The 13,252-nt window shown below is 51.4% G+C and overlaps 1 protein-coding gene across 1 annotated transcript in view; it reads left to right on the top strand.

Annotated features, from left to right (window-relative positions):
* Positions 1-1,543: 1,543 nt before the first annotated feature.
* LOC115101876 (cadherin EGF LAG seven-pass G-type receptor 3-like) overlaps positions 1,544-13,252 on the top strand; it is a 53,744-nt gene continuing 42,035 nt past the window's right edge. Inside the window, 1 exon segment of the mRNA XM_065005357.1 lies at positions 1,544-7,131. Within this exon segment, the coding sequence (XP_064861429.1) occupies positions 1,569-7,131 (5,563 nt within the window). The 5' untranslated portion in view covers positions 1,544-1,568.

Below are 13,252 nucleotides of genomic sequence, written 5' to 3'. Positions count from 1 at the left end.
AGAGCACGCAGGACCAACTACCGGCCAACGATGAACTGAAAACTCGAAAGAGTCATGATTCTACAAGCCTCTCGTTCACATGTCGTTCATAATTTATTTACTTTTTATTTTAATATTTCACCTTTATTTAAACAGGGAGTCACCATTGAGACTATGGACGGCTAGAATTAAACAGCACCCCGCTTTGGCGGCGCTTCACATTTCAAGAACTTTCCATTAATACAAAAGTGTGTTTATCCAGATACATTATTTATATTAAATCTAGGAATATCATGGAATGAGATCCAGTTTTAATGTAACCTGGTAAACTGCATTTTCTTCCTCACACTAGTTCACTATGATATCACAAGTGCCACTTTGGCTAGCCTGCTTTGAGCGTGATGACATGTAGGCCTATCCGTCCTAATCATGGAGAGGGCGGCTCGCCAGCATAACCTACTTTTCACCGCAAATATTGTTGGTGTGCGAGCAAGGCGATCGAGCAATGACACACAACAGGGCTGCCTGCCTAAACGGCCAGACCCTCGCCTCCTCGCGGCTACTGACTGACTGTTCTCAGCTCGGCTCGGATATCAGGAGAGAGCAAATGCATAGAGCGCGGGGTTTGGCGTTTTTTTGTCCACAATATGATTGTGGTTGGAGCATGAATATTTCAAAATGTGTGGATCCGCTCCACCCGTGGCAGCGGCGACAGGCAGCCAGACTGAGAGAAACACAGATTGGTTTTCCTAACATATCAATTTTGTGCCACAGCACATCCGACGATACAAGCCAGACACACCTTCCCTCCCTCAGCCATTTCCGAAATGTGGGGATGTCATTTTATAGGTTGTATAATTCACCAGCAGAATGAATTATGTGATTAAATTGGGAATAAAAATGATATTTTCATATAAACTACTTTTTATCCACTTTGCAAATACAATGACATATATTTGGTCATATCCATATAAATTCATGTTTAACTAAAATGATAAGTGAAGGGTGATGATTATATCGAAAGAAAAGCAATGAATAGGGGTAGCTAGGCTACTGTAAATTACTCATTGACGTTTAGGCAGAGCATGACGTAATGGAGAGGCTCAATTCAGCCAGCTCATTTGGTACATAACATAGGCCTGACTGTCTTTAAAATGTATTAGGTTACGTGTGACAGAACATGTGCAATAATAAACATCATTTGCAGTACTCTCTGTGTTACACTTTCATATTTAATAAAGCCCAAATATTTCTAATTATCACCAAAATGGCATTTGGTTTCATATGCTACATGGCTATTAGGTTCTGATATAGGCTATAAGGCTATAAGGTCATTTATTGAGATGGGTTTATTAAAAGATGATTGTAAGATATAGAGTCGCCTTCCAGTTGTGTATATGGCGGCTACGGGTGGCGTAACAGCCCTGCGTGCTGGAATAAACCATTCTCTCCTATTTCTGTGAGTCGAGAGAGAGAGGGAGAGGGAGGCGGAGGAAGAGAGCAGCGAGGGGGAGGGGTGTTGAGAGGAGGAGAGTGTAACGCGAGGATGGTAGTACCACGGGGTCTGCTGAGAGCCATGTTGGATATGAATGAAAGGGAGAGATGCTGCACCCCTGACGCCGACAGCCCGAGTTCTACCGAACACAGCGAGTAAATGACAACTTCCCGGGCCCAAGGAGAGACGGGGGAGCGCGGGGGAAGGTGTCGAGCGGTGCCGCTGGAGCTGGCGACCTAGCCGGCGACGGAAGAGAGGAAGAGACGCACTCGAAGATAGAGAGCGAGGGAGAGAGAAAGAGAGAGGGGTGAGAGGGAGAAAGGGGGAGAGGAGAAAGGATCTTACCAGACTAATGGCTGCACTGCTACTGGGTTCCTGCCTGCTCTCGCCACTTCTTCTCCACCTGTTCCTCAGCCCTTTGTTAGCAGTTATCCCGGGGAAGGCAGCAGGGCCCTGCCGCTGGAGCCCGGGACCCTGCCCTGAGACACCAAGCCATCCCGGGGAAGCTGGGGTCTTGGCGAGCAACAGCGGCTCGGTGATTCGCCCCAGGTGGACGTTACAGCGGTTCCCATTGGGACCAGAATGCCCAGTGTGGAGTCTTTTTATATGGCACGGAGACCCTTTTGGACCCTTGCGCACGGAAGAAGGGGGGGCGACAGGGGCGTGGAATGGAGACATGCTTCCCGACCCTGCAGGTATGAGCAGGAGCAGCAGTGAGGAGAGGGGCGTTGTTTCACCTGTTTTCTCTTCCCCTGTTCAAAATGGCAAAATCCGGTTTGTACAAAGGACTAGAGTGTGCGCGCGGTTACCATCCTGTCTGCTGCTCTCCAAACCCGACACCAGGAGAGTCTTTGTGCGCGGCCACCACCGGGGACCTGAGAGCGAGGCGTTCGAGACAGCTAGGGACGTGAAAGCGGCTTCTGAAAGGTGTAGAAGGCCTCTCCACCAGCCACTTTCTCCAACACAGCACATATATATAGCTAAGCAACCAACTGGACAGCTGACATGGGGTCCTCACTCTCATTTGGGCGATAATGTTTTGAACTCCGGCGAGGTGGCCACCGGGGATTGTTCTCAATTGGGCAGTCACAATGCTATCGATCTCACAAGCAATGGTTGCAATCGTTCGTTGACTATGACCATTGGGAGAACATGCTATCTCACCTCAGCCGCCGTAGGCAGCGCGGCCAGATGTTACCAGTCGCCCGGGATTATTGAAGGGCGGATGGCCCTCACAGGTTGTTACCCGAGTACCCGAGACACGCCTGCAGCAACCCGAGACACGCCTGGCATGCACAGGCCTGGGCATCCCATGGGTGTGGGCCAGAGGATGGACGGAGAGAAGGCACAAGTCAAAAATCACGTAAACGCAAATGATCCGGATGATGATTTTGCCTCTGTTTATCTAGCAGCCAAGCCTAAAGTGCGGGCTGCTCCTCCACAGAAATTATCAGTGGTGGCAGGCCGAGAACAGACCTCTCAATCCCGTGTAGAGAGCAAGGGGTTACCCTGGGGGTCTCTCCCCGTAACGGGGTGTTGTGGTTTGCAGCAGATGGATGTGGGGGGAGGACCTCCAGCCAACGTTATTGGACCTAGGGGGAGCATAGCAGGGAGTAATATCGACATCCAATTTTCCCCCACCACAAATATTACGCATAGTCTCTGTTTTCTATCTAACGGTAGGCATGCCGCTAATGAAAACATAAATTCACTTAGCTCTACAAACTCGTTTTCCTTATTCCATGATGACATACAGGCAGCAGAATTGTCTGTTCGAGCCACTAATCCTCACCCTCAGTCTGAGCCAGCTCACAGTGAGTCAGCTCTCGTCACGCCTGTAATGTCTTCCATCACCGCTTTCACTATATCATTCTCGGCACACGCCCGTGCAATTAAGTCTGGTGTTACTCACAGGGATATCGTTACCACAACCCCTTTATCATTCTCCATCGAGCTCAACCTGACTAAACGGGATGATGACTCAGATTCACATTCCCGGCCACGAGCTAGCCCCCACCGCACTACCCGTTCTCAGCACATGAGTTCAGCACCACAGGCACTGTGGACAGCTCCCATGAAAACCTTTACACAGGATTCCCAAAGTAAACACGCAGATTTGGCTCAACACTTTCAGCCAATCTTTTTCGGGAGTGTTCACAACGTCAATAACAATAACAACTTAAGAAATGACAACCAGAACCACGACCACCAGAACCACAACAACAATAGCAACGAGGAGAACAAAGAGGAGAATGTTCTAACGAATGACGAAAGTAACGATGCCGATAGTAGACAGGTGTCGGGGGATCTGAGTGGACCGTGCTCACAGACACAGCAGGGGTCGTTCCCGGAAGAGTGCCTTCACGCTGCGTGTGCTGTCGACAGCTTAACCACTGTACAGGGGGGCTCGCGCATGCAATTAAAATCCAGTAAACTGGTGCCATTACAACAAGAAGGAGTCAGTCTGCGAGAGAGGCATATGGTTGTCGAGGTTGAAGAGGGGTCTGGGGAAGGAGAATTACAGGTGGGGGAGGGACAGGCCAGAGAGCCGTGGAGGGAGGAAGTGGAGGAGTGGGAGTCAGAAGGAATAACAAAGAGAGCCACAGCCCAAACAGATGAAACTGGAGAGGGAGAGGGAGAGGGAGGAAAGGGTCAGGAGAGGGCCAGGCACACACAGGCACAGAGTGGGTCAGGAGGACAGGGGAACAAAGAGTGGCAGGGGGATGAAAGCACACAGGGAGAGTGGGAAGAAGAGGAGGAAAGGCACAGTTCCAGGGGAGAGAGAAGCCTGGAAAGGCACATAGTGAAAGATAGAGGTGAGGAGGACAGAGAGAAAGAGGTTTTGGTGGTGGGACGCGCTCGCCGTGCTGCCAACAGACACCCTCACTTCTCCCTGTATAACTTCCAGGTGCAGGTACCAGAGAACCAGCCCCCAGGCACCTCAGTCATAGCCATTTCAGCCACAGACCCAGACTCGGGTGACGCAGGCATGCTCAGCTACACCATGGCCCCTCTAATGAACAGCAGATCAACTGACTACTTCCACATTGACCCCGACACAGGCCTCATCACCACCTCCCAGGTGCTGGACAGGGAGCACATGGATCTGCATTACTTCCGGGTCACAGCGTCAGACCACGGCTCTCCACGCCTCTCTGGCACCACCATGGTGGCCATCACCGTGGCCGACCGCAATGACCACTCACCCATTTTTGAGCATGTAGAGTACCGGGAGACCATCCGGGAGAACGTGGAAGAGGGTTACCCCATCCTTCAGCTCCGAGCCACTGACCTGGATGCCCCGTCCAACGCCAACATCCGCTACCGCTTCATAGGAGACACCGCAGCCACCGCCCGCGCCGCTTTCGAGATCGATCCCCGCTCAGGGCTGATCACTACGCGGGGGGCAGTCGACAGGGAGACCAACGAGCGTTACACCCTCCACGTGGAGGCCAGTGACCAGGGAAAGGAGCCCGGGCCGCGCTCAGCCACCGTTAAGGTCTTCATCACGGTGCTGGATGAGAATGACAACGTGCCCCAGTTCAGCGAGAAGCGCTATGTGGTGGCGGTCAGGGAGGACATCCGGCCCCACTCGGAGATCTTGAGGGTGAGCGCTACGGACCATGATAAGGATAGCAACGCGGCTGTCCACTACAACATCATCAGTGGGAACAGCCGGGGCCAGTTCTCCATCGACAGTGTGACGGGGGAGATCCAGGTAGTTGCCCCTCTGGACTTTGAGGCAGAGAGGGAGTACACTCTGAGGGTACGAGCCCAGGACAACGGCCGGCCGCCCCTCTCCAATAACACAGGTATCATCAGCGTGCAGGTGACCGACGTCAACGACAACCCTCCCATCTTCGTATCCACACCGTTCCAGGCGTCAGTGCTGGAGAGCGCCCCCGTGGGCAGCTCCATCCTCCACATCCAGGCCATCGACACTGACTCTGGGGACAATGCCCGTCTGGAGTACAGGCTGACTGGCACTAGCCCTGACATGCCCTTCGCCATCAACTCTGCCACCGGCTGGGTGACGGTCAGCTCGGCTCTGGACCGGGAGTCTGTGGAACACTTCTTCTTTGGGGTGGATGCCAGAGACTATGGCGTCCCACCTCTCTCTGCCACAGCCAGCGTGACCATAACAGTGATGGACGTCAATGACAACAGGCCAGAGTTCCTGCAGAAAGAGTACTTTGTGAGGCTTAATGAGGACGCGGCCGTGGGCACCAGTGTGGTCATTGTGACCGCGGTCGATCGTGATGTCAACAGTGCGGTCACCTATCAGATCACGGGGGGCAACACGCGTAACCGCTTTGCCATAAGCACAGCCGGAGGGTCGGGGCTGGTCTCTCTAGCACTGCCACTCGACTACAAACAGGAACGGCGCTACGTTCTGACGGTGACTGCCTCAGATCGCACACTACACGACACGTGCCAGGTCCACGTCAACATCACGGACGCCAACACGCACCGGCCTGTATTCCAGAGTGCTCACTACTCAGTGTCTGTGAATGAGGACCGGCCGCCGGGCAGCACGGTCGTGGTCATCAGTGCCACGGATGATGACGTCGGTGAGAACGCTCGCATCACCTACTTCTTGGAGGACAACATCCCCCAGTTCCGCATCGACCCGTCCAGCGGAGCCATCACCCTGCAGGCCGAGCTGGACTACGAAGACCAGATGACCTACACTCTAGCCATCACTGCCCGGGACAACGGCATCCCACAGAAGTCTGACACCACCTACGTAGAGGTGAATGTGAACGATGTGAATGACAACGCACCACAGTTCCTCAGCCCCAGGTACCAGGGCACCGTCAGTGAAGACGCGCCACCCTTCACTAGTGTCCTACAGATATCCGCAACGGACCGAGATGCCCATGCCAACGGCCGCGTCCAGTACACCTTCCAGAATGGGGAGGACGGCGACGGGGACTTCACCATCGAGCCCACATCGGGCATTGTACGCACGGTCCGTCGTTTGGACCGCGAGAGCGTTCCCTTCTATGAGCTGACGGCGTACGCAGTGGACCGTGGTGTGCCTCCACAGCGGACGCCCGTCCACATCCAGGTGACAGTTCTCGACGTCAACGACAACGCACCCGTGTTCCCAGCGGATGACTTTGAGGTTCTAGTGAAGGAGAACAGTGCTGTGGGGTCAGTGGTGGCCCAGATTACAGCCACAGACCCAGACGAGGGGGCCAACGCCCAGATCATGTATCAGATCGTAGAAGGCAACATCCCTGAGATCTTCCAGATGGACATCTTCTCTGGGGAGCTCACCTCCCTCATCGACCTGGACTACGAAGCCCGCTCAGAGTATGTGATCGTGGTCCAGGCCACCTCAGCCCCCCTGGTGAGCCGGGCCACGGTGCGCATCCAGCTGGTGGACCAGAACGACAACCGGCCCCAGCTCCAGGACTTCCAGATTATCTTCAACAACTTTGTGTCCAACCGTTCCAACAGTTTCCCCAGTGGGGGCATCGGACGGGTGCCAGCCCACGACCCGGACGTGAGCGACCGCCTCTACTACACTATCGAACGGGGCAACGAGCTGCACCTGCTGCTTCTCAACCACAGCAGCGGGGAGATCCGGCTGAGCCGCAAGCTGGACAACAACAGAGCCTTGGTGGCCCCCATGCTCATCACTGTCACAGGTGAGACAGAGAGAGAGAGAGAGAGAGAGAGAGAGAGAGAGAGAGTGGCTGGATGTGTAGAGTGGGACGGGGACAGAGAGATTTGTGTGTGAAAGAGTGTGTGGTTTGTGTGTGTGTGTGGGACAGAAAGAGTGTGGGGGAAGAGCTGGTCAGAAAATGTGAATGACTGAGCGGTAAAGGGGCATTTCAAATACTTAGGCTCTTGTTCAATGATTTATGTATTTTGTATTGAGATAAATGAAAGAGGCGATATGTGGCATGGTATGATAAACTGCCTGGTAACAATGGTTTATGATTTATTTTACTGTACAACAGTCATGCATTTCTAGTTTGTTAATACATAGGTTTTATATAGGCAGTGTTTTTTGTGTGAGCTGGCCTATTTACAGAGCTTTTATTCCAATATATATACGAGTGTGTGTTTGTTTGTCTATCAGTGTTTGTTTGTTTGTCTGTGTATGTGTGCGTGATTGTATGTGCGTGTGTGTTTGTGCGTCTCTCTTTCTCCCTCTCTCCCTGTCCCTTTCAATTTTCCCTCTGCAGTAGGAGTCTCTGTTCATCGTTTCCCTCTCTCCATGTCGCCCTCCCTCCGTCTCTCCCACACTCAGCCTTTCTCAGCCTCTCTCTGCCTCTCTCAGCCTCTCTCAGCCTCTCTCTGCCTCTCTCAGCCTCTCTCAGCCTCTCAGCCTCTCTCTGCCTTTCTCAGCCTCTCTCAGCCTCTCTCAGCCTCTCTCAGCCTTTCTCAGCCTCTCTCAGCCTCTCTCAGCCTCTCTCTGCCCACTCCTCTCCTCCAGGGCTGGAGTGTTATGAGATTATAATGAAATACAGTCAGTCTGAGAGCAAGTCTGTCAGATTCATTGTATATGCTGCTGTCTGTGTCTGCCTGGCTCCCCTCCCCTCTCCTCCCCTCCCTTCACATTCTCTCTCTCTCTCATGCTCTCTGTCTCTCTCTCTCTCTGGCTCTCACGCTCTCTCTCTCACGCTCTCTCTCTCTCATGCTCTCTGTCTCTCTCTCTCTCTGGCACTCACGCTCTCTCTCTCATGCTCTCTGTCTCTCTCTCTCTCTGGCTCTCACGCTCTCTCATGCTCTCTGTCTCTCTCTCTCTCTCTGGCTCTCACGCTCTCTCTCTCATGCTCTCTGTCTCTCTCTCTCTCTGGCTCTCATGCTCTCTCTCTCATGCTCTCTGTCTCTCGCTCTCTATCTGTCTCTCATGGGCTCTCTGTATCACTCTCTTTTCGCTCTCTCTCTCTGTCTCTCATGGTCTCTCTCTCTCTCTCTCTCTCTCTCTCTCTGGAGCTGTGGCTGTCTCTGGTTCTCTCTCGCTTGCTTGGCTTTGACTCGTGCTCTTGTCTAACACTGGAGAGTGGGGATTAAGATGTAATATAGCCAGTCGGTCTAAGATCCCAACAGGACAGCAGGACTCATCTGATATCTGTCTCTGTCTATCTGTCTGTCTTCTTCCCCTGGGACACCAACACACACCACTACCACTTCCCCTCTTTTGTGTGTGTGTGTGAATCTGTGTGCTTAGGTGTGTATCTGTGTTTGTGTGTGTGAATCTGTGTGCTTAGGTGTGTATCTGTGTTTGTGTGTGAATCTATGTGCTTAGGTGTGTATCTGTGTTTGTGTGTGAATCTGTGTGCTTAGGTGTGTATCTGTGTTTGTGTGTGAATCTGTGTGCTTAGGCGTGTATCTGTGTTTGTGTGTGAATCTGTGTGCTTAGGTGTGTATCTGTGTTTGTGTGTGAATCTATGTGCTTAGGTGTGTATCTGTGTTTGTGTGTGAATCTGTGTGCTTAGGCGTGTATCTGTGTTTGTGTGTGAATCTGTGTGCTTAGGTGTGTATCTGTGTTTGTGTGTGTCTATACAGTACATATGGGTGTAGACAGAGATATTTAAACATGGAAGGCAAATAATAGAGATTTGATTAGTATTTTCTATAAAACGTGTGTTGTAAACGTTTACCAGCCAACATATATAAATGTGTTCTTGACTGGTCATGCAAGGGATGGCCAGATAGTCTGGCACAGTTTACAGTGTTCGTAAAGAGATCCTTTTCTTCCTGCTCCAGCTGCTAAATAATCCCTCTGTTGGCAGCCCAAGTGGCGCAGAGGTCTAAGGCGTCACTACAGACATGGGTTCGATCCCAGGCTGTGTCACAGCCGGCTGTGACCAGGAGACCCATGGGGCGGCGCACAATTGGCCCAGCGTCATCCGGGTTAGGGTAGGGTTTGGCCCACTGGGATGTCCTTGTCCCATTGCACTCTGGTGACTCCTTGTGGTGGGCCGGGTGCTTGCAAGCTGACCTGGTCGCCAGTTGTACAGTGTTTCCTCCAACACATTGGTGCGGCTGGCTTCCGGGTTAAGCAAGCAGTGTGTCAAGAACAGTGCGGCTTGGCAGGGTCGTGTTTCGGAGGACGCACGGCTCTCGACCTTCCCCTCTCCTGAGTTCATATGGGAGTTGCAGCGATGGGACAAGACTGTAACTACCAATTGGATACCACGAAATTGGGGAGAAAAAGGGGTAAAAGTACAAAAAATAAATAATAATAATATAATCCCTCTGTAATTTAACCACAACAGACAGCAGGGTCCCCTTTCTTTCCTCTCCTCTCTTAGGATCACCCTTTACTTATTCAACACACACTGATGCATCCTGTAGTGAGTGTGCCCAGGTGTATTTGTGTGTGCAAGCGTAAGGACAGTATAGTCAATGTGAGGGAGTGTGTATGCTACAAATGAGTAATTTCCCATTATATACATACAGTAGTTGTAAACGTGGCGTGGTAGATACGTCTGTACGCCTGGGAAGATCAAACAGATAGATCAGATCACTGAGACTGTTAGCATATGTCTGTAAAATGCACTTTTATGCTGATGCCCAATGTGTGTGTAAAGTGATCGTGTGTGTGTGTGTATCCATGTATGTGGTTTAATGGGAGATTAGACACTGTGTTGTAAAGATGCAGTATAAGCCTGCAGAGAGCTCTTTGACTGTGTGGCTTATTCCGTTCTACTTTGCACTGAGAATAATGAGTGTTCAGACCTCAGGGGGAGAAGGGATTTTAAAACAAACAGAGCACGGAAATCATCTGTCAGACCACTGCCTGTAGTGTGTACGTGTGTGTCTGTGCTCAAACGAGCAAGATTGTGAATGAATGCAGGCTATGGATGTGTTTCTTTCTATGGTTGTGTGTGTGTGTGTTTCCGTGTGTGTGAGTCTGTGCCACATTGTGTGTTCATAATTGAACCCTCCTGGGGACCTACACTTGTTATTTCTAGGTGACTCTGCATGCCCAAAACAATTTCCATCCATTTGAAAAGGCCAACACTTGTTCAGTCTCCCCTGATATGACTGGAGGGAAAGGGAGCTGTGGCTGAAATGAAAGCTGTTTCCGTCTCGCAGCAGGTTCAGGCTTGGCTGAAGTGACAAGGCAAGGCAAGGCTCCATCTCTTTAAAAGAGTTTGGGCATATACTGCATAGCTACTGACGTGGGTAGCAGGCAGCTTGCTATTTCCAGCCCTATGTTTAGGAAAGGAAGCATTGCCTATATCTAGGAGGCGGTAAAACTATATTAGCCAAGTGTACCTGGAATAGCCCCTCTCAACCCAGCAGACCTAAAACGCCACTCCTCCGTTTGAAGTGTGGAGTCATGACGCGAAAACATGGATAGGAGCAAAAAGAAGCCCACAAAGTGTTATTTACAAACACTTGTTTTCCCCTCAGTGCTAAAGATGCTAAAATAACCTCCATTTATACTTTGAGGAGGGTTATAAAAGTTTAAAGATGTGCGTGAGAAAGGTAGCTTAGCCTCAGAGGGCCAGTAGCTATATGCATTAGGTCTGGGTTTTGTTGTGTAGCTACAATACCTGCTTCAGAGTGAGTTAGCTACTAGCTGCTAGCTGGGTTATATTATTGTGCTGTATGTACAGTATCTGTACATACAGTCAGTTATTGCTGATTGCTCAGTTATATTGTACTGTATGTAGCCTACCTGCTACCGACGTAGCTAGCTGCTGGGTGGATTAGCCTATATTGTAGCTCATTGTGTGTACCTGTTTCTGAGTTAGCTATCTAGCTGCTAGCCAGAAATAAGCCAGGCAAGGGGTGCAAATCACAAAAGATTACCTCCTTGACTACGATCCATGTCTCATTTCAGTAACAAAAGTAATTATATATTCATTTTTGCAAGTTATTTTGTCTGAGCAGTATTCCCTAATTTGTATTTTGTGTTGACATTTCCTTTTTCTTTTTACAATGAGAGAAATTCTCCACTGTTTTTCCCCATATTATTTCTTGAACATGAAGAATCATATTTTGGTTTGAGCCTTCCTCTGATAATCCTAGTCGACCCCCTGGTTGTTCATTTATTAGCGCCTGGTGTGTGTGTGAGTGTGTGGTGTGAGTGTGTGTGAGGTCAGTAGGGAGTCAGCCTCATAATCCTGTAATCAAACCAGCTGCCACCGCTCCCCTCCCCCCACAATGTCAACATCCTCATTCTGTCTCCTGTCTCTCAGTAGCTCCACCGACCCTCACTCTCTCCTGTCTCTCTTGTCTCTCAGTAGCTCCACCGACCCTCACTCTCTCCTGTCTCTCAGTAGCTCCACCGACCTTCACTCTCTCCTGTCTCTCAGTAGCTCCACCGACCCTCACTCTCTCCTGTCTCTCAGTAGCTCCACCGACCCTCACTCTCTCCTGTCTCTCAGTAGCTCCACCGATCCTCACTCTCTCCTGTCTCTCAGTAGCTCCACCGACCTTCACTCTCTCCTGTCTCTCAGTAGCTCCACCAACCCTCACTCTCTCCTGTCTCTCAGTAGCTCCACCGACCCTCACTCTCTCCTGTCTCTCAGTAGCTCCACGACCCTCACTCTCTCCTGTCTCTCAGTGGTTCCACCAATCCTCACTTTCTCCTGTCTCTCTTGTCTCTCAGTAGCTCCACCCGACCCTCACTCTCTCCTGTCTCTCCTGTTTCTCAGTATCTCCACCGACCCTCACTCTCTCCTGTCTCTCCTGTCTCTCAGTAGCTCTACCAACCCTCACTCTCTCCTGCCTCTCAGTAGCTCCACCGACCATCACTCTCTCCTGCCTCTCCTGTCTCTCAGTAGCTCCGCCGACCATCACTCTCTCCTGCCTCTCCTGCCTCTCAGTAGCTCCACCGACCATCACTCTCTCCTGCCTCTCAGTAGCTCCACCGACCATCACTCTCTCCTGTCTCTCTTGTCTCTCAGTAGCTCCACCAACCCTCACTCTCTCCTGTCTCTCAGTAGCTCCACCAACCCTCACTCTCTCCTGTCTCTCAGTAGCTCCACCAACCCTCACTCTCTCCTGTCTCTCAGTAGCTCCACCAACCCTCACTCTCTCCTGTCTCTCAGTAGCTCCACCAACCCTCACTCTCTCCTGTCTCTTAGTAGCTCCACCAACCCTCACTCTCTCCTGCCTCTCAGTAGCTCCACCGACCATCACTCTCTCCTGTCTCTCAGTAGCTCCACCGACCATCACTCTCTCCTGCCTCTCCTGTCTCTCAGTAGCTCCACCGACCATCACTCTCTCCTGCCTCTCAGTAGCTCCACCAACCCTCACTCTCTCCTGCCTCTCCTGTCTCTCAGTAGCTCCACAGACCATCACTCTCTCCTGCCTCTTAGTGGCTCCACCGACCATCACTCTCTCCTGCCTCTCCTGTCTCTCAGTAGCTCCACCAACCCTCACTTTCTCCAGTCTCTCAGTAGCTCCACCAACCATCACTCTCTCCTGCCTCTCCTCTCTCTCAGTAGCTCCACAGACCATCACTCTCTCCTGCCTCTCCTGTCTCTCAGTAGCTCCACAGACCATCACTCTCTCCTGCCTCTCCTGTCTCTCAGTAGCTCCACAGACCATCACTCTCTCCTGCCTCTCCTGTCTCTCAGTAGCTCCACCGACCATCACTCTCTCCTGCCTCTCCTGTCTCTCAGTAGCTCCACAGACCATCACTCTCTCTTGCCTCTCCGTCTCTCAGTAGCTCCACCGACCATCACTCTCTCCTGTCTCTCCTGTCTCTCAGTAGCTCCACAGACCATCACTCTCTCCTGCCTCTCCTGCCTCTCAGTAGCTCCACCGACCATCACTCTCTCCTGCCTCTCAGTA

Source organism: Oncorhynchus nerka, linkage group LG20 (genome assembly GCF_034236695.1).
Source record: "Oncorhynchus nerka isolate Pitt River linkage group LG20, Oner_Uvic_2.0, whole genome shotgun sequence".
NCBI classification, from domain to species: Eukaryota; Metazoa; Chordata; class Actinopteri; order Salmoniformes; family Salmonidae; genus Oncorhynchus; species Oncorhynchus nerka.
Note: the sequence above shows the minus strand (reverse complement) of the source record. Positions and strands in the feature narration are given on the sequence as shown.